Source organism: Pristis pectinata, chromosome 15 (assembly GCF_009764475.1).
Source record: "Pristis pectinata isolate sPriPec2 chromosome 15, sPriPec2.1.pri, whole genome shotgun sequence".
Taxonomy (NCBI): domain Eukaryota; kingdom Metazoa; phylum Chordata; class Chondrichthyes; order Rhinopristiformes; family Pristidae; genus Pristis; species Pristis pectinata.
Genome location: NC_067419.1, coordinates 48651263 through 48678187, shown reverse-complemented (window position 1 = coordinate 48678187; position 26925 = coordinate 48651263). Strand labels below are relative to the sequence as shown.

At 47.0% G+C, this 26925-nt stretch overlaps 1 protein-coding gene across 9 annotated transcripts in view; it reads right to left on the bottom strand.

The window, feature by feature from the left end:
• nr1h4 (nuclear receptor subfamily 1, group H, member 4) overlaps window positions 1-26376 on the bottom strand; it is a 68635-nt gene extending 42259 nt beyond the window's left edge. The window contains exons 1-4 of one of the 9 annotated variants that reach the window (XM_052030188.1): window positions 26023-26376; window positions 13677-13815; window positions 13020-13143; window positions 6523-6885 (exon numbers count right to left, since the gene is read on the bottom strand). In XM_052030188.1, coding sequence (XP_051886148.1) covers window positions 6523-6885; window positions 13020-13113 — 457 coding nt within the window. In that variant the 5' untranslated portion in view covers window positions 13114-13143; window positions 13677-13815; window positions 26023-26376. Of the gene's footprint in view, window positions 1-6522; window positions 6886-9027; window positions 9064-10479; window positions 10655-13019; window positions 13144-13676; window positions 13816-25389; window positions 25584-26022 lie in introns of those variants that run through there. The other 8 variants (XM_052030183.1, XM_052030180.1, XM_052030181.1 and 5 more) reach the window with 8 other exon arrangements.
• Between the last annotated feature and the right edge of the window lie 549 nt (window positions 26377-26925).

The window sequence follows — 26925 nt, the reverse complement described above, 5'->3', positions numbered from 1 at the left end:
GGACACGCCCTCTTCTCGTTACGACTACTGGGGAGGAGGTACAGGAGCCTATTGAACGGTTCCCTTATACAATGAGATGGACTCTGACCTCACGATCTACCTTGTTGTGACCTTGCACCTTATTGCACTGCACTTTCTCTGTAGTTGTGAGGCTTTACTCTGTACTGTTACTGTTTTTACCTGTACTACCTCAATGCACTCTGTACTGACTCAATGTAACTGCACTGTGTAATGAATTGACCTGTACAATCGGTTTGCAAGACAAGTTTTTCACTGTATCTCGGTACAAGTGACAATAATAAACCAATACCAATACCACACCATCAGATTTCTGAACAGTCCATGAACGCATGAAAACTACCTCATTATTCCTTTTTTTTGCACTGTTTATTTATTTTTGTAATTAATAGTAATTTTATGTCTTGCACTGTAGCCACAAAACAACACATTTCAAGTCATATAAGTCAGTGATAATAAACCTGATTCTGAATGTCTTGGAAGTCTTAATATCCCAAGATGCTGAGGTATTGGGAGAGATGATCAGAAGCCTAGCAACGAGGAAGGCTTTAGGGAGCTACTTAAAGTAGGAGAAAGAGGGGAGATGTTTAGGGAGGGAATTCCAGAGTTCAGGCAGCTGAAGGCATGGCTGATGATCAGGAAGTGAAGTGCTGGGGCAATGAGGCAGATTACAGAGCGACAGAGGGAGTGGGACCTTGGGGGGTGGGGGTGAACAAGGGTGAAATGGTGTCACTACAGGCTGTTCCACCAGCTTCCTGAGGGCTGGGGACTTGGGCTGAGCTGTGGCAATGATTGCAAACCCAGAAACAGCTTCCAGGCTGATTTTGTGAGTTGGATTTTCCACCTTCCCTCCCCTGGCCAGAGTAAAAGAATCTGCCCTGATCTCTGCCCACAGGACAGTCTTTTACCCTAAAACCCCACTCAACTTTGAACCAGGGAGACTAGTTCAGTCACAGGACCTTGATGACATCATTTTATTGACTTTGACCAGACCAGGTTGATGGATAGTACACCTGATTAAAACTTTGCAAACTGGAATAAACATTGCGTGGTTGGAACCAGTTGTGTCCAGATGAAAGGCCATCGACCTGACGTGTTCACTCTAATTCTCTCACCACAGATGCTGCCTGACCTGCTGAGGATTCCCTGCATTTTACTTCAGAGTTTCCAGCATCTGCAGGATCTTGCTTTTATACTCCTGGTGTGTGGTTGATATCTGGAATGCGCGGCCAGAGGAGGAGGTGAAATCAGATACAGTCACTGTGATTAAGAGATACTTAGACAGATAAATAGGCAAGGTATAGAAGGATACAGTCCTAAAGTGGGTAAATGTATGCCGATGGGCAAAAAGGTCGGCATAGACATGTGGGCCGAAGGGCCCATTTCTGGGCTGTTCTACTCTATGACCCACTGAGTGAAGGTGACAGATGACCACCTGAATGGGGCAGACCTGTCCCGGAAAAGTAACTGGATGGACAACACTCAGGAGAAAGGTTTGTACAAGGAACAACTAACCATAACTCCTGAAAGTGGCTGCACAGGTCAATAGGGTGGTAAAGAAGGCGTATGGCATGCTTGCCTTCATTAGTCGAGGCACCGAGTTCAAGAGTCAGGGAGTTGTGTTGCAGCTTTATAAAACACTGGTTAGGCTGCATCTGGAGTATTGCATTCAGTTCTGGTCGCCTCATTATAGGAAGGGTGTGGAGGCTTTGGAGACGGTGCAGAGGAGGTTCATCAGGATGCTGCCTGGATTAGAGGCCATGTGCTATGAGAGGTTGGACAAACTTGGGTTGTTTTCTCTGGAGCGGTGGAGGCTGAGGGGAGACCTGATAGAAGTTTATAATATTATGAGAAGCATAGATAGACAGCTGGTATCTTTTTCCCAATGTCAAAAAATCCAATACTAGAGGGCGTGCATTTAAGGTGAGAGGGGTAAGTTCAAAGGAGATGTGCAGGGCAAGTTTTTTTTTACACAGAGAGCGGTGGGTTCCTGGAATGTGCTGCTAGGGGTGGGGGTGGAGGCAGATACGATAGAGGGGTTTAAGAGGCTCTTAGGCACATGAATGTGCAGAGAATGGAGGAATATGGGCACTGTGCAGGCAGAAGGGACTATTTTAGCTAGGTTTTTAATTACTAGTTTAATTAGTTCGGCACAACATCATGGGCTGAAGGGCCTGTTCCTGTGCTGTACTGTTCTATGTTCTATGCTTTATGTTCTGCAACCTTTGCAATTATACGGAGGGGTAGGCGATAATTTCAAAAGCAGCAATTGCCAATTTAGTTTTGGACCATCTCACCATAAAGTGGCACACACGTGATGATCAAAATGGCCTTTTCTTCAGACTTGCAAACCTTTTCAGCCGTGGAACGGACCACTTCTGAATGTGGTTGAGAACTAAGTTATTGCACTGTCAATGAATCAGCCTGCCTTCCTCCGCACTGTAACACTTTAATCTGCATTCTGTTATTGTTTTCCCTTCTACTACCTCAATGCACTGATGTGATGAAATGATCTGTATGGACGGCATGCAGAACAAAGTTTTTCACTGCACCTCGGTACTTGTGACAATAATAAACTAATTCATCAATTTACCTGTCAGGATTCTGGGGAATCTCTCCTGTCACTGAGATACAGGAAGACATTTATCACAGCCCGAAGATTGTACAACACCTTTAATGTGTGAGACATCATAAGGCTTTTCACAGGAAGAAAAGTTTCTCACCAACCCACGCAAGGAGATTATCTCAGTGGTAAGGTGCAAGGAGGACATAGAGGAGCAGAGGTGTAAGGGAATCCCAGGGTTTGGATCTCACAGCAGAAAGCATGGCGTCTTGGACCAAGGAAGTGGACATTGTGTGAGTTTGAAGGGGTTGGGAGGGTTGTGGGGATGGGCTGGTTCCACGCAGGGAGATCCAGGGTCAAGGGCATGAAGGATCTGCACATTAAGCATGAAAATACCTCCAACTTTTTGTAAAGATCTCATTTTTTCATTACGGTTCTGATCATTATCTAGTCCTGGTCATCTTTGCTCTCTGCTGCAATTTAATAATGAGCGTGATTAATGACCACATTGATTAAACATAAATTGCTTCTCCTTAAAATCACAACAGAAGTGCCTGCTGTCTCTCCCCTTCCTTGCCCAGCAGCGCCCACGTGTATCGCTACTGGCATCACACTCAATTTTTGGTCCTGATAGGAAAGTAATTACCATTGGACAGCACTTCCTTGACAAGGAGAAGGGAGCATCTGCTCCGCCCCATATCCACCGGCACAAAAGCAAATGTCAACCCAACCCCCAAGTTTTATTTTGATAATGAATCTCCAGCACAAAATGGACCATCGGTCCTACTGTTGTGTTCCCGTGGTTCCACCCCACACCAGCTTCCTCCCTCCCCTCCCCTGCCTCCCCACCATCTCCTGTTCATCTCTCCCTTCACTGCTCCCTCCTTTACATAGACACAGAAAATGCTGGAAATACTCAGCGGGTCAGGCTGCATCAGTGGAAAGAGAAACAGAGTTAATGTTTCAGGTGGAAGACGCTCCATCAGAGCCGGGAAGGAGCCAGAAGAAGCTCGTTAAGGTGTAGGGTGGGTAGGGGAGAGGGGTATCTCTGACAGGGTAAAACCGGGGTGAGCATGGGGGTAAACTGTAAACAAGGTCATCTGGTCAGTGAGTGACTGGGAGCAGTTGGAGAGTGGGAACATCGACACAAGGGTGCAGGAGTTGTGAAATTGCCCCTAGTGTGTAGGTGAGTGGTAATCTGGGGGGTGGAGAGTTGATGGAAATGTGGGGACAATAAAAATTAGATGAATGTAGGATCAGTGTAGATGGGTGTTTGATGGTCAGCACAGACTCAGGGGGCCAAAGGGCCTGTATCCATGCTGTTTCTTTCTATGACTCCATGACAGTATTTACTGCCATTGGTGGGGGTGAGCCGCTACTGAAGGCACTGCAGTCCTTCTGGTGAAGGCGCTCCCGCAGTGATGTTGGGGAGGGAGTTCCAGTGTTTTAACCCAGTGACAGTAAGGGAATGGCGATGTACTTTCAACTCAGGAAGGTGTGTGCCGTGGAGGGTAACCTGCAGATGGTGGCATTCCCCCAGTGTCTGCTGCCCTAGTTTGTCTTGCTGGTTGTGTTTACAGGTCTGGGATTTGCTGTCAGAGTACCTGGTGTCGCAGAACATTTTGTAGATGGTGCACACTGCAGCCACCATGCGGCGGTGGTGGAGGTGGGAGTGAATGTTTAGGGTGGTGCACGGGTGCTGACTGTGTGGTCTGCTTTGTCCTGGATGGTGCTAAACCTCTTGAGATGTATATTTCTTCAGATATATATTGTGATGCTGTGTGCCTGTGATGCTGCTGTGTCAGTTTTTCATTGCACCTGTGCACACATTGTACGGTGAATATGACAATAAACTTGACTTTGACTTTGATTTTATATTTTACATAAATATTATACCTAAGGCCCCAGTGTTGGACCCTCACCACATGTTTTTTTTAAATCTGTTGATTTAATTCTAGGCACCATCTCATTTCTATGTGTGGGAGCTTCGGGTGTGCAGATTAGGTGCCCAATTATAACAGAGAGCACTCTACAAACATTTCTCATTGTGCACAGATCCTCAGGACATCCTGAAGTCAGGACGGATGCCCCAGAACGGGGAGTATGGGAGACAACGGAATGTCCAGTGGAATTCCTTGGGATTAAAATTCTTCATGGGATGTTCAGGACAGTTAAAGGATTTGGTGGAACAGTGAGAGACAAACCTTTGCCTCTGATACTTGAGACCAGAATAAGTGAATGTATCCCTAACATCACAGCTGGGGGTGAGGTCAGGAAACACTCCCTCTCACAGAGGCCAGTGGAATTTTGGAATCCCCACAAAAAACTGTAGAGAATACTCAATAAATTCAAATCTGAGATCTTTGTTTGGTGAGGATTATAGAACCAAGACAGGTTCTTAATGGAGTTAAGAAACAGCTGTCATCTAATTGCAGGGGTAATCAGTCTTAAGGGCAGAGCAGTCTCCTCCCATTCCCAGGACTGCAGCACATGGGCCAGTGGTACAGGTCATGTGCAGTAGAGAGATCCCAAGGAAGGAAGACCAGGCAGCTTGCTTCTATACTGCTGAGAATAAAACCTGCAGATGAAGGGTCTCAGACATGAATCGTTAACTCCATTTCTGTCCCCACAGACGCCGCCTGACCTGCCGAGTGTTTCCAGCACATCAGGTAACATCTGTTTACACCACCCACAGCTGGCACATCTGGTGCAGCTCCAGTTTCCAACCTGCTCCAGAAAGATAAACTAGGGAACATGGTTCATCACTCAATAATTTAATATTTTAGCTATTTAGCAGGCATGATAGTGTAGCGGTTAGTGTAACAGTATTACAGCATCAGCGACCCAGGTTCAATTCCAGCCACTGTCTGTAAGGAGCTTGTACATTCTTCCCGTGTCTGCGTGGGTTTCCTCCGGGTGCTCTGGTTTCCTCCCACATTCCAAAGACGTACGGGTTAGGAAGTTGTGGGCACGCTATGTTGGCGCCGGAAACGTGGTGACACTCGTGGGCTACCCCCAGAATACTCTACGCAAAAGATGCATTTCACCACGCGTTTCAATGTACATGTGACTAATAAAGAGATCGTATCTTATTTGATACAAGTTGACAGAGGTTTATTATTTCCTCATGTTTCTAAGTTTTAAAAGTTGTTGGAATGTACTGCAGGTCTCTCTGCCTGTCCCAGCTCACCAGACACGGAAGCAGAGGAGAGGCCTTTGTCAACAGGAGCCACCACCAGTGTGAATGCGGCTATGGCCCTGGTCTCCACCATCTGAGGCTTCATTGTTCACAGTACACTCTGTCTCCTTGGACAGATGCAGCAGTGAGGTCAATAGGATGTTGGGAGACACACGGCCGTGATAAACCTCTCTTTATAGTTAATACTCGCTAATCCAGGCAGCATGATGGTGAAACTCTTCTGCACCCTCTCCAAAGCCTCCATATCCTTCCTGTAATGGGGTGACCAGAACTGCACGCAAATGTGGCCAAACCAAAGTTTTATACAGCTGCAAAATGACTTCCCAACTTCTATACCCAACAGTCCAACCAATGAAGGCAAGCTTGCCGTACGCCTTCTTTACCACCTTGTCTACGTGTGTTACCAAGCCATGTTATCCCATGATTCTTAAAATGATATCCCAAGATGTGGGTGTCATTAGGAAGCCCAGTATTTATTGCCCATCACTAATCACCCTTTAGAAGGCAGTAGTGGGCTGCCTCCTTGAACCATTACATTCCTTCTGGTGAAAGACCCAGCAATGATGAAGAAACTGTGACAGATTTCCTTGTCAGGATGGTGTGTGACTTGGAGGAGAACTTCCCCTTGGTTCTCGACTCTCCATTCTCAGGCATCAACATCTTGTCACCTCCCCTGTCACGAGGTAGACTCTTCTTCTTTGACAGACCTTCATTCCTACCGCTGCCCCTCGTGCATTCTTACCTTTACACCCTTCACAGGTGAGTGCGTTGTAGTGATATCCGGACGCCTTGTCTCCACACACGACACAGAGCTCATCGCCTTTCATCTTCCCAGAGACAGAACCCAGCCGTGACTTCTTAGCAAGGGGGACGTCGCACTCTTCCGAGTCTCTGGGGAAGGTCCTGTCGCAAGGCAACATCTTCACGTCATACATAGGTGAGGAATACCAGTCATCAGAGTACTGGGTGTAGTAGCCACCGCTGGAGTAGTAAGGAGGGACTGGCCCACACTGCTGTATCGATGGCAATGGCGTGTTGGGGTACTGTGTGTAGGCAGAGACATCTGAGTCCTGCAGGGAGAGGCTGGGCTGTTCGGCCATGACGTCTGTGTACAAGAGAAACAGAGAGGTAACCAGTCACTAACCACAAGATAACCAGTCACTGATTCATTAACCACAAGGGGATACACAATTAGCTTGATGGTTGGGGGCAGAGGGTGATGGCAGAAGGTTGTCTATCAGACTGGAGGCCTGTCACTAGTGGTGTGCCACAGGAGTCGGTGCTGGGCCCGTTGTGGTTTGTCATTTATATAAACGATTTGGATGAGAATGTAAACGGCATGGTTAGTAAGTCTGAGGATGTCACTGAAATAGATGGTGTCATCGCCAGTGGAGAAGGTTATCAAAAATTACAGCAGGATCTTGATCAGCTGGGTAAATGGGCCAAGGATTGGCAGATGGAGTTCAGTCAAGATCAGTGCGAGGTGTTACATTTTGGGAAGTCAAACTAGAGTAGGACTTTCCCAGTGAACGGCAGGCCCCCAGGGAGTTTTGTAGAACAGAGGGACCTAGGAGTACAGGTACATGGTTCCCTGAAAGGGCTGTCGCAGGTAGACATGGTGGTGAAGAAGACATTTGGCACGCTGGCCTTCAACAGTACAGGAGTTGGGAAGTTATGTTGCATTTGTACAAGACGTTGGTGAGGCCACATTCGGAGTATTGTGTTCAGTTTTGGCCACCCTGCTACAGGAAAGATGCCACTAAGCTGGAAAGAGTGCAAAGGAGATTCATGAGGATGTTGCCAGGACTTGAGGGCCTGAGTTATAGGGAGAGGTTGGGCAGGCTAGGACTTTATTCCTTGGAGCGTAGGAGACTGAGGGGTAACCTTGTAGCGGTGTATAAAATCATGAGGGGCATAGATAGGGTGAATGCGCACAGTCTTTTCCCCAGAGAAAGGGAATAAAAAACTGGAGGGCACAGGTTTGTGAGAGGGGAAAGATTTAAAAAGAGAACTGAGGGGCAACTTCTTCACCCAGAGGGTGGTGAGTGTATGGAATGAGCTGCCAGAGGAAATGGGTGAGGCAGGTACATTAACAGCATTTAAAAGTCATTCCCACTTCCCTGCTCTATCTCCATAGCCCTGAAAATCCACCTCTCCAATTATTCCCCTCTCAGCCTAAACCTATGCCTCCTAGTTTTGGACTCCCCTACCCTGGGGAAAAGACTGTTACCATCCACCTTATCTATGCCTCTCATAATTTTAAACACTTCTCTAAAGTCACCCCTCAGTTTCCTACGTTCCAAGGAATAAAGACCCAGCCTGGCCAACCTCTCCCTGTAACTCAGGCCCTCGAGTCCTGGCAACATCCTCGTAAATCTTTCTGCACTCTTTCCAGTTTCACCAGGTCTTTCCTATAAGAGAGCGACCAAAACTGCACACAGTGCTCCAAGTGTGGCCTCACCAATGTCTTATACGATGGCAGCATAACTTCCCAACTCCTATAATGTCCTGATTGATGAAGGCCAGTGTGCCAAATGCTTTCTTCACCACCCTATCTACCTGTGACGCCGCTTTCAGCAAACTATGCACTTGCACTCCTAGGTCCCTCTGTTCCATAACACTCCCCAGGGCCCTACCATTCACTGTATAAATCCTACCCTGGTTTGATCTCCCAAATTGCAATACGTCACATTTATCTGGATTGAAAGCCATTTGGCAATCCTCAGCCCACACATCCAGCTGATTAAGGTCCCCCTGTAATTTTTCATAACCTTCTACACTATCTACACCACCACCTAATTTAGTATCATCCGCAAACTTACTAACCATGCCTTGTACATTCACATCCAAATTGTTTATTAAATTACAAACAACAGCACCGACCCCTGTGGCACACCACTAGACACAGGCCTCCAGTCCGAGAAACAACCCTCGATCATCATCCTTTGCTTCCTACCACTGAGCCAGTTCTGAATCCAATCTGCTCTGTCCCCCTGGGTCCCATGTGATCCAATCTTCCAGACTATCCTGCCACGTGGGACCTTGTCAAAGGCCTTGCTAAGGTCCATATAGACAACATCCACTGCCCTGCCCTCATCTACCCTCTTGGTTACCTCCTCGAAGAACTCCAAGAAATCTGTCAGACATAACTGCAAAATGGGGAACATTGTGAACTTCATTTCCCGGGTTAAACCTAATCCTCTACTTCTCAGTGACAACTCACCTAGAGTGACCTTCCTTCACTCACCTTAAAATTATGCCCCTTGTGTGAGCCATTTTCACCCTGGGAAAAGGAAGTGGTAGAGGCAGGTACAATAACAACATTTGGACAGGTTCATGGATAGGAAAGGTTTCGAGGGATGTGGGCCAAATATGGGCAAATGGGACTAGCTGAGGAAGAGTTGGCCGGCATGGATGCGTTGGACTGAAGGGCCTGTTTCTGTGCTGTATGAATCTATGACTCTTTGATCTAATTTGGGGAGGAGAGATTACAAGGAAAATCAATGGGGGAGTGAGATTGCTGTGTGAGCTGGTATAAACTCAGGAGGTCAGATACCTCCTCCTAGATCATAAGGAAATGTGTCCTGCTGCACAATTCACAGAGGACTAGTACATAGGTACAGTGAATAATTAGGAAAGCTGACATAATGTTATTATTGCCAGGGACTCTGTCTACAAAAGAGTTTATGCTTCAGATATGCAGTGTATTTGTGAGACCGTGTCTGGACTACTGTGTACAGCACTGGTCTCCTTATTAAGGGATGGATGTAAGCTGGAAGCAGTTCAGAGAAGGTTTCTTACACACAGACAAGCACCTGGGATGGGTGGTAGGGAGGAAAGGTTGGGCAGGATAGGCCTGTACCAGCTGGAGTTTCAACGACTGAGAGCAAACATCTAAGGTCGTGTGGGGCCTCGATAGTGTGGATGTGGAGAGGGAAGCATCACTCACGTAAGGCGGAGATGAGGTGAAATGTTTTCTCTCAGAGGATCCCGAGTCTTTGGAACTCTCTCCCTTAAAGGGCGATGGAACCAGATTCTTCGGATATTTTTAAGGTAGAGATTGATAAATGAGGGGATGAGAGGTTATGAAGAGAAGATGGGAATGCAGAGATGAGGTACCATCAGACCAGCCATAGCCTTGTTAAATGGCAGAGTGTCAAAATGCTGAGTGACCTACTCCTGCTCCTACTGTGAATGCACATAGCACTCGGTAAACAGAGTCCAGCTCCCATGTTGCTGAGATCCATTGGCATGGAAACGGTTAATGAGTCTCACTCGTAAACAGTAAAAACACTGAGCTAGAACCTAATGAAAACAATACTTGACTTTCTGTTTCTGGAATAAACATTTGAGATGTATTTTACCTTGAGAGAGACCTTATGCTGTCAGGGCAACTCTGGCATTTGTACAAGAATCATGAAATATTCTTTCACTGGTAAATTACAGTGTTCTTTCCCCAGTACAACATCACACAGTCATTGTCTTTATGTCTCAGATATCCCTTCACTGCTTTAAGTTTATCATTATAAGTAGTCTATCATTGAAAGATAAATGTGGCCAAATTAAAAATTAAAACTGTACAAGCAGAGTGTTAACCATCAGTCAAAATCAATTAGAAGCCTCTGTGAAAGTTAAGGATGCACTCCAAACTGTAAAGAGTATGTTAACCACATTGGTGATCGCTGCTCTGTAGGCTAACCTTACATTGTGCTGTGCCTAGTACAGGCTGACATTCAAACCGCTCCTACTTTTCAGAGTCTTCATTGTAGGCCACTCCGTCAATGTGAAAGCTCCCTCTGAAACCTCCCACGTCTGACAAGCATTTGCTGCTCTCTGGGTTTTATCCCGAGCAGCAGCGATTTGGTAAACCCTTTGCAGGCTGAAGAACAAGGAAAGAAATCTTCCCTGGCTAAAGCTTTTTAAATGACTTCCTCAGATTAATTGTGTGGTTAGGTCAGAGACGAAAGGTTACTGAAGATTACTCATTAACTCTCCCTGCACAGGCAATGATATCAGGCCGCTGAAAACACCTGATTGTGAGAATGCCTCACACTCATCCAAGTGTTCAGAGCCTGCCTGAACAGTGATAACAGGAGCCCACACCGAGAGTATTGAAGTCTGGAGTTAATGCTGGTTTGGAACAGGTACCCCAGGAGTCTCAGTGGACAGCACTCACTAGTGACTCTGGTTAGGAACCTGAGCATTCTTGTCCAGCATGACACCCACTCAGCTAAACCCTCTGTTCGATGGAACAATGGAACTCCTCACAGGTGACTTCAATGAAGCTGCTTACCGAATCATTGTTCCTCCAGTGTTTTGGAGAATAAGCCATTACCCATTTCAGATTGGGAGAATTTCTTCCCTCAGAGGGTGGGGAATCTTTGGAAATCTCCTCATTGGAGGGGAGTGGAGGGTGCACCATCGTCTGAGACAGATTGAGGTTTGGACTACAGGGGTGTCACGGTGATCGGGGAAAGGGCAGGGAAGAGGAGCTGTGGCCAAGACCAGATCAGCCTTGGTCTGAATCCATGGGACAGAAGTCTGAGAGAAGCTCCTGCTGTAGGGGTGACATGATGGTCCAGCAGTTAGTGCCACTGCCAAACAGGACCAGAGACCCCCGTTCAGTCCTGACCTCGTATGCCCTCTGTGTGGAGTTTGCACGTTCTCCCTGTGACCCCATGGGTTTCCCCTGGGTGTTCCGGTTTCCTCCCACATCCCAACAGCACGCAGATTGGTGGGTTAATTAGCCGCTGTAAATTACCCCTTCGTGTGGGTTGGAGGCAGAAGAATCAAATAGAAGCTGATGGGCATGTGAGAGAGGGTAATTTGCAAGGCTGAAGGGGAACAGAGTTGTGCTGCTGGGGGCTGGCATGGACATGGAGGGTTGAATGGCCTCCCTCTATGCTAAAGTAAGTAAGGTCCTGCTGTGTGCAACTGGCTGCTGTTGTTACCAACATTACAGCGGGAACCACATTTCACAAAGTGCTTAATTGGGTGTAACGCACCATGGGGCTTCCTGAGGGTGTGATTGGATGTAAGTCCTGAGCCTGTGATTGGGTGTAAGTCCTGAGCCTGTGATTGGGTGTACAGCTCTTTGGCACATCCTGTGCCTATGATTGGATGTAAGTCCTGAGCCTGTGATTGGATGTAAGTCCTGAGCCTGTGATTGGGTGTAAGTCCTGAGCCTGTGATTGGGTGTACAGCTCTTTGGCACATCCTGTGCCTATGATTGGATGTAAGTCCTGAGCCTGTGATTGGGTGTAAGTCCTGAGCCTGTGATTGGGTGTAAGTCCTGAGCCTGTGATTGGATGTACAGCTCTTTGGCACATCCTGTGCCTATGATTGGATGTAAGTCCTGAGCCTGTGATTGGGTGTAAGTCCTGAGCCTGTGATTGGGTGTAAGTCCTGAGCCTGTGAAGAATGCTTTATCCTCCTTTGCTTCATTCCAAACCCAGCAGTAAAATCCCACTCATTTTGTTCCGCATTTGTCTCATTAAGCTTCACACCCAGCATTTGCAGAGCCAGGGAAAGGGCCTGTGAAAAAGGTACAACACACAAGATGCTTGAGGAACTCAACAGGTCAGGCAGCATCTGTGGAGGGAAATCACACTGTGGGTGGGGTGGTACTGAGGGAGGGTCACACTGTAGGAGGGGCAGTACTGGGGGAGGGTCACACTGTGGGAGGGGCAGTACTGGGGGAGGGTCACACTGTGGGAGGGGCAGTACTGAGGGAGGGTCACTGTGGAAGGGGCAGTACTGAGGGAGGGTCACACTGTGGGAGGGGCAGTACTGGGGGAGGGTCACACTGTGGGAGGGGCAGTACTGGGGGAGGGTCACACTGTGGGAGGGGCAGTACTGGGGGAGGGTCACACTGTGGGAGGGGCAGTACTGGGGGAGGGGCAGTACTGGGGGAGTGCTGCTCATTCAGAGGAGCCTTCTTCAGATAAGTTAAACTGTGTTCCCTCCTGCCTCTCTGGTGAGCATTAAGGATCCCATGGTCACTATTTAAAAATCTGGGGAATTTACATTGGTACCTGTCCCTCATCAAAGATCATTAACTAGGTTACCAGGTCATTATGGACAGCTATTTGTGAAATCTTGCTGTACGCAAATTGGCAGTTGTGTTTTCTACAACAGTGACTACACCTCAACAGTGTTCCAATGACTGGCGAGATCCCGGGCTGTGCAGAGTGGGATGTGAAAGAGATACAAACCTTTCTTTCCTCAATATGACCTTACCAAAGAACGAGGAGTCAGGGAGGCAAAAGCCTTCTGAAGGTGGAAACTGACTGTGTCCCAACATCTTCACCTCAGACCTCATCCACTGCTTCATCCAAACTTACCACGCGATCGCTGGGCAGCTCTGCAAAACAAGTCATAAAACACGTTACCAGGGGACTTTTCTGGTCTGCTTTATCTCTCAGGGAGGATGCTGACAGACTGCAGAGACTGACACGTTAGAAGTATTAATGCCACCCAGCTGTCAAACTCCTGCAAAAACAGATCTGCTGGAGGAACCCCCACAGATGCTGCTCGACCAGCTGGCTTCCTCCAGCAGATTGTGTGTTGCTTCGGACTCCTGTGTCTCCATTTCAAACTCCTGCCACAGCTGAAGATCAGGAACCAGAGAGAGTACAGATGTGATCCGAGTGCCGCCGGAAGGGAATTTCACCAAGTGTTTCTTCTGAGAGGAAGGTGGAGCATAGAGCCATGGAAGGGAGGTGGGGAGGGCAGATGGGAAGAGCGGGTGGAGGGGACCCAGTGGGAGGGGTGTGTGCGGGCTGACGGGGGCTGATCCAGATGTTTATATAACGAGACAGGAGTGAATGACACTGGTGGGCTCGATCACATCTGGGTGTCAGATGTTAGCTGTGGGTGGGTTGCAAACACTCTCACCCCTACGTCGAAAGGTCAAGTGTTCAAGTCCTGTTCGAGAAGCCAGGGCATGAAATCTGTACGAATCCTCCAGTGCAACAGTGTTGGAGATGCCATCGTTTGAATGAGGGTCCAAGCTGGTCTGCCATCTTGGGTAATCCTGAGAGGGACATTTCGAAGCAGAGGAAATTATCTAATCACTGTCATATTGCTCTCTGTGGGATCTTGCTGTATGCAGATCACCGTACTATCATAGTCAGGACAAACTTTCACAGAGCTGGAACTAGAAAATAGAGAGTTGGAAGCTTTGCTCCTGATGTACAAAGCCCTGGTTAGGTCACAGCTAGACCACTGCGCATAGTTCTGGGCACTTCACATGTGAAAGGATATGTTCGCCTTGAAAGAGGAGCAGCAGAGATTGGCTTGAATATTATAAGATAAGATTTCTTTATTAGTCACATGTACATCGAAACACACAGTGAAATGCATCTCTTGCGTAGAGTGTTCTGGGGGCAGCCCGCAAGTGTCGCCACGCTTCCGGCGCCAACATAGCCTGCCCACAATTTCCTAACCCATACGTCTTTGGAATGGGGGACGAAACCGGAGCACCCGGAGGAAACCCATGCAAACACGGGGAGAACGTACAAACTCCTTACAGACAGCGGCAGGAATTGAACCCGGGTCGCTGGCGCTGTAATAGCGTTACGCTAACCGCTACACAACCGAATATTACCAGGGAACTCAAAGTGTTAGCTTTGAGGAGAAGCAAAGAAACTATAATTGCATTCTCCGGAACACAGAAGGGTAAGAATCCAGGTGAAGGGTCTTGACCCAAATCATTGACTGTCCATTTCCCCCCACAGATGCTGCTCAACCCGCTGAGTTGGTCCAGCAGACAGTTTGTTGCTCCAGATTCCAGCATCAGCAGTCTCTTGTGACTCCAGGATAAGAATTAATTTATTACGACCTTGAGTTGCATGGATTGAGTAGATAGACTGAGCTGTTTTTCCACTGAAGAGAAGACTGAGTCACCCCATATCTGGTCATTCAGGAGGAAATTCAGAAACATTTTTTCGCCAAGGGTGTGAGACCACAGCACTCTCTACACAGAGGGCAGTGGACGCTGGTTCAATTGAAAATTTGCTGGCTTTTGGAAATCATAAAAACTGCTGCTGTTGGAAATCTGAAGCAAAAACTGAAACTGCAGGAAGCACTCAGGAGGTCAGGCAGCAGAGTGTTTAGCATAAGGCTATTACAGTGCCAGTGACCCAGGTTCAATTCCGGCTGCTGCCTGCAAGGAGTTTGTACGTTCTCCCCGTGTCTGCGTGGGTTTCCTCCGGGTGCTCCGGTTTCCTCCCACATTCCAAAGACGTACGGATTAGGAAGTTGTGGGCATGCTATGTTGGCGCCGGAAGCGTGGCGACACTTGCGGGCTGCCCCCAGAACACTCTACGCAAAGGGTGCATTTCACTTGTGTGTTTCGATGTACATGTGACTAATAAAGAAATCTTAAATCTTACCTTAGACCACAAAGGATATTGAGTCCAAATGTTATTGAACAGCAGAGAGGATGAAGGGGTTAAATGACCTTCTGTTCCACCGGTCATAAGGAAGTGGATTTCCATTGTATGATCTCCTGGGGAGCGGCAGCTGGTACTTTGAGTGTTCTGGTGACCTCCACGGCCTGATGTAGTTAATGAACCGTGAATTGTGGACGGGTGACCTCACAGAGGTTTATAACATCACAAGGGGTGTAAATAAAGTGAATGGTCTTAGTCTCTTTCTCAGGATGGGGGAGAATAAAAGAAGGCATAGGTTTAAGGTGGGAGAGGGAAAGATTTAAAGGGGACCTGAGGGGGCAAGCTTTTTTCACAGAGGGTGGTGTGGGACAAGCTGCCAGAGGAAATGTTTAAGATGGATAGAGTAACAACTTTCATAAACCATTATTTACAGGTACCTGGGTGGTGAAGGTTTAGAGGGATAATGGGTCAATGCAAGCAAATGGGACTAACTCGAATAGGCATCTTGGCCAGCATGGATGAGTTGGACTGAGGGGCCTGTTTCTGTGCTGTATGACTCTATCACTCTATGGTACATGAGGATACGTCGTCAATCACACTCTCCCGCTGTAGTCAGGAGGGGGTTCTGTGGGCTACGAAGATTGGGTCTGGAATTGAAATAAAATCTCTTTATCTCACCATCATTGGCCCAGCCCAGGTGCTCAGCTGTTAAGAGGCAGAGTCAGAGAATTTGCAGATTAATTCCATAAATCTAAACTCATTCACCCTTTCTGCAGTGGCCATTGTTTAACTTTCCATGTTCAAAACAAGCTCACCAGATCAGTGAAGTCTAGAGTGGGAGATGAGCTGCACAACTAGGATCCTCGTTTGGACAGACTATTCAGCCCATCATAACTGTGCTGGGGGCTTTGGAAATTTGGTCACAACCCTGTTGCTTTTTTCCAAAAGGTCCATCAGTTTACGCCACCAGAGGTGTGGGAAAGCCAGAAATAAGGGAAAAATCCCAAACAAATTAAAGAAAATATGGCTGGCCTTTCACCCCTTGTGAAACAGTGTCCCAGAAATGTTTAATTAGCAACTAATATCTTCAGCTGGGACATTGCTCATTTAAACAATTGCAAGGCAGGACATTAGACCATTGAATCATAGCGTCCTACAGCACAGACTCAGGCCCTTCTGCCCACTGAGTCTGTGCTAACCATCAAGCACCCATTTACACCAATCTTACACTAATCCCATTTCAGTCCCCACATTCCCATCAACTGCCCTCAGATTCTACCCCTCACCTACACTTTAGGGACAATTTACAGTGAGATCAGAGCTAAACGTTTGGGGCTTTGGACTAGTTGCTGCCTTATTTGAATCCTTGCTATTTTTATCATGAACGATTTATCTCAAAGTTGGTGATTTCCAAACAATTTCATTTTCAGAACACAATCTGGGCTTTAATCTTCAGCTGGGGGTGGGACCTGGGATACTACCAAACCTGGGAGTAGGTTCAGTTTCGGACAGCTGTGTTTCAGTGGATCAGTGGACAGCATTATCATTTTTCAATCAGGTTGTGAGTTCAAGACCACAAAAATCTTTCAGGAAAACCTTGCATCCTTCTTGGACAGATCCAAAACATCCCAGGGAACTTTTTGAAAAAGACTGAGGGGTTGAACACAGACTTCTGGCCAATATTCACCCCTCGACCAACATCAATTTAATTGCTAGTTAGTTTATTATTGTCACATGTACCGAGATATAGTGAAAAGCTTTTGTCTGCATGCCACCCAGACAGATCATTCCGTACATATCAAGGGAGTAAAAAGGAAAAGAGAACAATGCAGAATATAGTGTTACAGTTATTTAGTTGGTTCTTATTATGTAGGTGTTTCTGGGGGCTTGCTGTGACAGATTATCAGCCATGTTCCCTGCACTATAAGTGTCTGGTTGTCAAGAGAATTCCCTTTGGCTGTAAGACATTCCAGGGTGTCCCACGGTCAGGAAAAGTGCGAGCTCTTTCTTTCTACGTCCTGTCCCGGTAATTCCCAGTCACGGGCATTAAACCACGGATAAGGCCTTGAGCTTCTGGGTTTTATAAATGGAAACATACAGCAGAAGAATAAAGGAGCACAGATAAATTTATATCATCAGAATGCAGTTGTAGCCTCAAGTGCAGTCGTGGGCCCTCATTATAGAAGGGATGTTAAATCTGTAGACTGTACAGGGAAGCAAATGTGCCAGTCCCACTCACTCCAGCCTGCGAGTGATCACAGGCTCACAGCAAAGTGTTGACTTGTGACAGCGCTTGTAACTCAAGGCCAGTCAAACAGCTTTACTACATTTACAAATGATCTGCTTATCCAAGGGACAATTGGCAAAGGTGTGTTTGTTCCTATAAACACACACACACATGTATATACACACACACACACACACACACACACACGTGTATACACACACACACACACGTATGTATATACGTACATGCACGCACACAAGTAAACACACATATCTATATATTTAGAACACAGAACAGTACAGCACAGGAACAGACCCTTCCTCCCACAATGTCTGCACCGAACACAATGACAAATTAAATTAAATCCCTGCTGCCTGCACAGGATCCACATCCCTCCACTCCCTGCACATTCATGTGTCTGTCTAACAGCCTCTTAAACCCCACTGTTGTATCTGCCTCCACCACCACCCCTGGCAGCCCGTCTGTGTTAAAAACCAACCTTGCCCGCACATCTCCCTTAAACTTTTCCCTCAGTTTAAATGCACATCCTCTAGTATTTGACATTTCTATCCTGGGAAAAAGATTCTGGCTGTGTACCCTATCTATGCCTCTCATGATAGATGGACTCCTGACCTCACAATCTACCTCATTATGACCTTGCACCTCATTGTCTGCCTGCACTCTCTCTGTGACTGTAACACCTTATTCTGCGTTCTGTTATTGTTTTCCCTTGTACTACCTCAATGCACTGACGTGATGAAATGATCTGTATGGATGGCATGCAGGACAAAGTTTTTCACTGTACCTCAGTACATGTAACAATAATAAACAAATTTACCAATTTTATAAACCTCTATCAGGTCTCCCCTCAGCCTGAGACGCTCCAGAGAAACAACCCAAGTTTGTCCAACCTCTCCTTATAGCTCATCCTGGTAAACTTCTGTTTGTCATATCACAAACAACTGAGGCCCCAGCACCGATCCCTGCAGAACACCACCGGTCACTTCGCCACTACCCTCTCTTCTGTGGGCAAGTCAATTCTGAATCCAAACTATCAATTCACCATGGGCCCCATGCATCTTAATCTTCTGGATCAGCCTACCACTGGGGACCTTGTCAAACGCCTTACTAAAGTCCATGTGGACAAGATCCACTGTCCTACTCTCATCAGTCACCTTCGTCACCTCCTCAGAAAAACTCAGTCAAGTTTGAGTTATGTATGAGACATATATAAACACACACACACACACACACACACACACACAAACACACATATATCACACACGCAGACAGACATACACAGACACACACAAGTCGATGGGTCCACGGGAAATCAGTGGATATCAGGATATGTTGATGGTGTCAGGCAGAAGGACACATACACCAACATGCCACAGTTTGCAATGCTCTTCCCATTTCTCTGCTGTGCACAGGAGGATCTTGTTGGTAAGGTTCTTTCATTGAGCCAGTTAACTACCAGAAACCCATGTGAAATATCTTTATATTTCACGTTTAAGGTATAGTTTAAATGTTTCACAGTATACATTTACCCAGCCACTTTCTCCAACTTCGTGGCATGTTTTACACAGGTATTACACAAATAGACTTCGTGCAATTTGAAGCCATTTGCTATAATTTTAATTCCCATCCATATTTCAGTGAATAGATTAATAATAAATGAAGGAGGGAGTAAATATTTTTGCTGATCATCCTTCCAGGAATAACAGATCTTCTTAAAAATGGCTTGATTTTGTTTCAACCTGCTGAATAACTCCATAAATTGAACACAATTTTAACTGAAATTCAGGACCACTAATTATTTATAAAATGGTCTGTTTCTGTGAGAACAGAAATAACTACATGGGAAGGAAACAATATTTTAGAAACATAGAAAAGCTACAGCACAATTCAGGCCCTTCGGCCCACAAAGCTGTGCTGAACATGTCCCTACCTTAGAAACTACTAGGCTTACTCATAGCCCTCTATCTTTCTCAGCTCCATGTACCTATCCAACAGTCTCTTAAAAGACCCTATGATATCCGCCTCCACCACCGTTGCCGGCAGCCCATTCCATACACTCACCACTCTCTGAGTAAAAAACTTACTTACTGGCTATATAGGTACTGTTACTGAATAGTAATCTACAACACGTAACTGTTATTTTCCCATTTGGTAACACTTGCAAGGTTTTCTGCATCTCCTGAAGTTTAACTTTGTACTTAAAAATTACCTGTACAAATCAGGTCCTGAGCCTGCATTAATGAGAAGACATTTGTGTGAATCTGGGGAGAGCTGATGGGAATGTGCAGAGAATAAGCTACAGGGAAGATTAGAAGGGAACGGGGTTGTTCTGGGAGCCAGCATTGACTTGGTGGACTGACCGGTCTTCTGTGTCATAAGGAGATATGTAACATGGTTTTCTGTTCATTCAAGGGACGTGGGCTCCTCAGGCTGAGCCAGCATTTAATTGCCCTTTCTGAGTTGCCCTTGAGAAGGTGGTGATGAGCTGCCTTCTTGAACTGCTGCAGTCCTTGAGGTGTGGGTGTACTCACAGTGCTGTTAAGGAGAGAGTTCCAGGATTTTGACCGAGTGATGGTGAAGGAACAGCGATTAGTAGATTACTAATAGTAATAACTAATAATAGATCACTAATAGGCAGACGGAGATCAAAGGTAGGGTCCAGGGATCGACCAGGAGGAGTGGTGGGACTAGGGTGTGAAGGATGGCGACAGAAGCAGTGTGTCTTCCGTCAGAGGTTGCGGGGAGCGGCAGTGAGTTGGTGAAGACTGAGCCGCTCTTTAGAGTTTGCAACATTCGTAACAGGAGGAGGCCATTCAGCCCTCAAAACTCTTCCACCATTCAGTTCTACCACGGATCTGCTAGACCACCAAGAGCACGATGGGTAGGACAAGCCTGCCTTCAGTGCGGAAACACCATGACTCATCGCCAGTTCTGTTGGAGTCACAGAGTCACACAGCACAGAAACAGGTCCTTCAGCCCATTTGGTCCATGCTGACCAAGATACCCATCCAAGCTAGTCCCATTTGCCCGTGTTTGCCCCATATCCCTTCACACCTTTCCTATCCATATACCTGTCCAAGTTCTTTTAAATGTTGTTATTGTACCTGCTTCAACCACTTCCTCTGGCAGCTCGTTCTATATGCGGACCACCCCCTGGGTGAAAAGGTTGCCCCTCAGGTTCCTGTTCAATCTCTCCCCTCTCACCTTAAACTGGTGCCCTCTCAGTTCCCCAACCCTGGGGGAAAGGGGACCTGAAAGGTCAAAACTGTGTCTCGGGTATACATCTGGAGGTGGGGTGGGAGAGGGAGGAGGGTTGCGGAGAAAGTGAGGCAAGACGTCGCAGAGGGATTTATTGACACACACTAGGATCTACAGCACTGTCAGAGAGAGCTTACAGTTGAAGCCGCGGTGTGGTTACAGAGTCTGTGACATGGTGTGACAGCCAAGGCTCCAATCTACCCAGTGCTGAGTTTGTGGAGACTGAGTCAGCCAGGGTTAGCAGAAGACACGAGGTATGGCAGCACTGAGGCATCCCAGGACCTGAGGGAGTCACAGGCTAAAGCAGCTGTCCCTTGCCCCACATCATCCCTCCCCACACCCCTTACCTCACAAGCTAAAGGTCTCTTTGACCAACCCACTCCAGAACATCATTGGCTGAGGACTTCAAACTCATTCAATTACCTCTATCTCCACATCTTTATTTTCTTGCTGTTTACCAGGGATTCAGCCAGATCTTGTTAAAAAGGCATCAATCAATAAGGCAATTATCTGTTTTATCTGGGAATCTATTCCACATATCCACAGCAGGATTAGATATTGCTCCCAGCGTAACTATACAACCGTATGCAGCACAGGGAAAGGCAAAGCAATAACGTTCCTCACAGTTATCATAAAAAGGAAGCCACTTAACAAGAGGACGAGATTAGATTCCCTGCTCTGTCACTGATAGAGGACCTGGGAGATCAACAGCAGCTTCACCGGCCCAGATAGACTGGGTCTACGTGTGGCTTGGGGTGGGGAGTGAGAGGGGCAAATCATCTCCTGTGCATGATAGAGAGAGAGAGAGAGAGAGAGAGAAAGGAGAGAGAGAGAAAGGAAAGAGAGAGAAAGGAGAGAGAGAGAAAGGAAAGAGAGAGAGAGAGAAAGAGAGAGAGAGAAAGGAGAGAGAGAGAGAAAGGAGAGAGAGAGAGAGAGAAAGGAGAGAGAGAGGGAAAGAGAGAGAAAGGAGAGAGAGAGAAAGGAAAGAGAGAGAAAGGAGAGAGAAAGGAGAGAGAGAGAGAGAAAGGAGAGAGAGAGAGAGAAAGGAGAGAGAAAGGAGAGAGAGAGAAAGGAGAGAGAGAGAGAGAGAGAAAGGAGAGAGAGAAAGGAAAGAGAGAAAGGAGAGAGAGAGAGAGAGAGAAAGGAGAGAGAGAAAGGAAAGAGAGAAAGGAGAGAGAGAGAAAGGAGAGAGAGAGAGAGAGAGAGAAAGGAGAGAGAGAGAAAGGAGAGAGAGAGAGAGAAAGGAGAGAGAGAGAGGGAAAGAGAGAGAAAGGAAAGAGAGAGAGAGAGAGAGAGAGAAAGAATGCGTGTGGGCAGTGCTGCCGCCTCACAGCTCCAGAGACCCGGGTTCAATCCCGACCTCCAGTGCTGTCTGTGTGGAGTTTGCACGTTCTCCCTGTGACCGCGTGGGTTTCCCCCGGGTGCTCCGGTTTCCTCCCACATCACAAAGACGTGCGGGGTCGGTAGGTTAACTGGCCGCTGTAACATGCCCCCAGTGTGCGGGTTAATGGCAAAGAGAGTCAAAGGATGGGAAGTCGATGGGAATATGTTGTGGCTCTACTGGGAAAATAAGAGAGGGGGATGGGACTAATGGAATTGCTCTGCTGGGAGATTGCATGGGCCTGATGGGCCAAATGACCTCTTTCTGAGTCATAGGAAGTCAGCGAGCCTGAGTTTACAAACATCAATGTTGTATTTATCAGGAAAGAACTCTCAGTTCAAGCAGCTCCATTTCACGACTCCAAATGACCCAATTTTCTTTGCATAAAAAGAGTTACTGTCAAACTTTGTCCTAGTGCTGAACCCTCACAAACACTGATCAGCAGACTGTTGTGCTATTAATACAGTAGTAACGTTGGCCTGAATCCAATCGGTGGATTCAAAATTGGCTCGGAGGTAGGAAGCAGAGGGTGGTGGTTGAAGGTTGTTTCTCGGAATGGAGGCCAGTGACTAGTGGTGTGCCGCAGGGTCAGTGTTGGGACCCTTGTTATTCATTATCTTATACCGTAAGTGATCTGGATGCGAATGTACAAGGCTTGATCAGTAAGTTTGTGTATGACATGAAATCAGGAGGTGTTGTTGATGGTGAAGAAGGTTATCGTAGATCACAGGGGGATCTTGATCAGTTCGGGAAGTGAGCCGAGGAGTGGAAAATGGATTTCAGTACAGGTAAGTGGGAGGTGATGCGTTTTGGAAAGTCAAACCAGCGTAGGACTTGTACGATGAATGGTCGGGCACTAGGGAGTGTAACAGAACAGAGGGACCTAGAAGTACAAGTGCATAGTTTGTTGAAAGTGGTGTCACAGGTAGACAGGGTGGTGAAAAAGGCATTTAGCACGCTGGCCTTCATCAGTCAGGGCACTGAGTACAGGAGTTGGGACATCATGTTACAGTTGTATAAGTCATTGGCGAGGCCACACTTGGAGCACTGTGCACAGTTTTGGTCGCCCTGTTATAGGAAAGACGTGGTTAAACTGGAAAGAGTGCAGAGAAGATTTACGAGAATGTTGCCAGGACTCGAGGGCCTGAGTTACAGGGAGAGGTTGGCCAGGCTGGGTCTTTATTCCTTGGAATGTAGGAGACTGAGGAGTGACCTTATAGAAGTGTTTGCAGTTATGAGAGGCATAGATAAGGTGGACGGTAACTGTCTTTTCCCCAGGGTAGGGGAGTCCAAAACTAGGGGGCATAGGTTTAAGATGAGAGGGGAAAGATCTAAAAGGGACCTGAAGGGCAACTTTTTCCACACAGAGGGTGGTGAGTGTATGGAACGAGCTGCCAGAGGAAGTGGGTGAGGCAGGTACAACAGTGTCATTTAAGAAGCACTTGGATAGGTACATGGAGGGGCAGGGCTTGGAGGGATGCGGGCCGAACGCAGGAAATTGGGACTAGCTGGGTGGGCACCGTAGTCGGCGTGGATTGGTTGGGCTGAAGGGCCTGTATCCGTGCTGTATTGCTCTATGACTCTGTAACTCTAATACCCGGAGAGTGCCCTGCTCTCTGTCGGACAGTACTGTCAGATCCCAGGGAGAGTTGACTTAGAAAGCACATGAAAAACCTAATGTTGTCTATAGTCACAGAACTCAAAAGGTGACAAAGCCATGCTGAATCTTTGTAATCCATGGATCAAACCTCAGCATCGTAAACCTCTGAGCAAGAATGTCAAGGGCTGAAGAGGGTGCAGGAGAGACGTACCGCGATGAAGCACTTCAACTATTGGAGAGAATGAAGGAGATCCACACTTTCTTATTTAGATGAGAGGGGAAAGATCTAAAAGGGACCTGAAGGGCAACTTTTTCCACACAGAGGGTGGTGAGTGTATGGAACGAGCTGCCAGAGGAAGTGGGTGAGGCAGGTACAACAGTGTCATTTAAGAAGCACTTGGATAGGTACATGGAGGGGCAGGGCTTGGAGGGATGCGGGCCGAACGCAGGAAATTGGGACTAGCTGGGTGGGCACCGTAGTCGGCGTGGATTGGATTGGTTGGGCTGAAGGGCCTGTATTCAGCCCATTGAGCCTATGCTAGTTAGCAGAGGAATCCCATCAACCCCATTCCCTCACAATCACTAGAGTTTAGCAACACTTTGACCATTTTTCACTAAAATGGTTTTTTTTTTGTTCTAATTGTGTTCTTTCTGGGAAAAATTGCAGAAGGTTGTAAACTCAGCCAGCTCCATCACAGGCACAACCCTCCCCACCATCGAGGACATCTTCGAGAGGCGGTGTCTCAAGAAGGCAGCATCCATCACTAAGGACTCTCACCTTCCAGGACATGCCCTCTTCACGTTACCACCATCGGGGAGGAGGTACAGGAGCCTAAAGACCCACACTCAACGATTCAGGGACAGCTCCTTTCCCTCCTCCAGGAACACTACCTCGTTATTCCTCTTTTCCACTATTTATTTATTTAGTAACTTATGGTAATTTTTATGTCTTTATGTCTTGCACTGTACAGCTGCCACAAAACAACACATTTCACAACATATGTCAGTGATATTAAATTCTGATTCTGATTCTTGTGAATGCTGCTGATGTGATGCTCTGTGCCTGTGATGCTGCTGCAAGTAAGTTTTTCATTGCCCCTGTGCACACATGGACTTGTGCAGATGACAATAAACTTGACTTTGACTTTAATCCCCTGCCTCCCTTCTTCCTCTACCATAGTCGACAGGAGCCCTTGACTGCATCAGATCTATTTCCTGCTCCCCTCCCCTCATCGTCCTCCTGAACATAGCGAGGACAGAATTCCCCTGGTCCTCACCTACCACCAGCATCTGCATTCAACCAGACAGCACTCACAATTTCCTCTGGTTCCAACAAGATTCCACCAACATATTCCCCTCCCCTTCAGCATTTCAGAAGGACCACCCCCTGGTCTATTCTTCAGTTCCCACCAACCACCTCCTTTAGAGTCATACAGCAGGGAAACAGGCCCTTCGGCCCATCTCATCCATGCTGACCAAGGTGCCCACCTAAGATAGTTCCATTTGCCAGCACCAATTTCTTACACCATGGGAGATGCCACATCTGTCCTTTCACCTCTCCCCTTCCCACCATCCATGGATCCACACGGACCTTCCAAATGACGCAGTGACTCACCTGCACTTCTGGTGTACTGCGTTCGGTGTTCACAATGGAGTCTACTCTAAGTTGGAGAAACCAAATGGGGATTGGGTGATCACTTGGAATGATCTGACCATGGCTGACCTACCTCAGCACCATGTTTCTGCAGTAACCCCAGATTCCTTGATACCCTTGAATCCAGCTGCCTTGAACATACTCAGTGACAGAACCTGCACCGCCCTCCTGGGGAAAGAATTCCAAAGGTTCACCACCCTCTGGGTGAAGGAACTTATCCTCGTCTCAATCCCGAATGACCGATTCCTTATTTTGAGACTGTGACTCCTGGTTCAGGCCCAGCCAGGGGAAACGATACTCCCTACATCCACCCTGTCAAGACCATTAACAATTTTTAATTTCAGTGAGATCACCTCTCATAAAGTACAGAGTACAAGCCTACTCTGCTTTATCTCTCAGCAGGGCACCCACTCTCATCCCATGAACCAATCTGATGAACCTTTGCGGCACTCCCTCCACCTCACGCACATCCCTCCTTAGATAGGGAGACCAGACATCCACAATGTCCTTGGGCATTATTCACATCTCAGGATTATTAGTCTAGAGCTATGGGTCATTGGTCCACTAATGTCACCAGTGAGCTACTGTTCCTAGTAATTCTTGGCCTAATGGTTAACAGGAGTCAAACCATAAAGAACAGTCTTGCATGAACTGGGCAAAAACAAGGTTACAAGATGATGAACATTTTTAATAACTATATACTTACAACTGTAGACCTTCTGTGACTAACAAGATTGTAAGTTCCACTCTCGAATGCTATTGTTCAGGAGACACCTTCTACAGATCCTTTTCTATCTGAAGGGTTCCCACAGGCATTCTACAGAGATCCTTGTGCAAGAGTCAGATCAAAACCTCCTCCGTAAAGTTCTCAAGGGTAAACATGAGGATTATTCATTAAACAGTTTGCCTAACGCTCTCCACAACATCTTCTGCCTGTGACTGGCTTTTGACATTACAGCGACGTAGTGAAGTGGAGCTGTCCTCAAAAAAATGGGCAGCAGTAGCCGGGCTCTGACATCAGACAGGAGTGGGGAGAATAAATAAATCATTAAAAATGAGAGAGGCAGGAAAGTGCGATATACAGTGAAATGACTGGAAATGAGTGATTGATTGGGACAAGCAATTAAAGCAAAGACATAGCAGTGGAAATTCAATGATTAACTATGTAGTCAACCATTTATATGTTAATGTATGGACAAAGCTCCTATCAAATTCAACATGGTATGCCTGTACGATCGTGTGCAAGACAAGTTTTTCACTGTACCAATTCCAATTCCTTTGGCCCACTGAGTCCACAGTGACCATCAACCACCCATTTGGACTAACCCTACGTTACTCCTTTTTGTTATTCACCCCACATTCCCATCACCTCCCCCTAGATTCTACCCCTCACCTACACACTGGGGGCAATTTACCGACCCACAGGATTTTGGGATGTGGGACGAAACCCCCGGTCACAAAGGGAACGTGCAAACTCCACACAGACAGCACTGGAGGTCGGGATTGAACCCCGGTCTCTGGAGCTGTGAGGCAGCGGCTTTACCCGCTGTACCACTGTGCTTCCCTTGGCAGTGAGTAAGTTTCTAGTGGCCTATGTACCTGGTTCTGT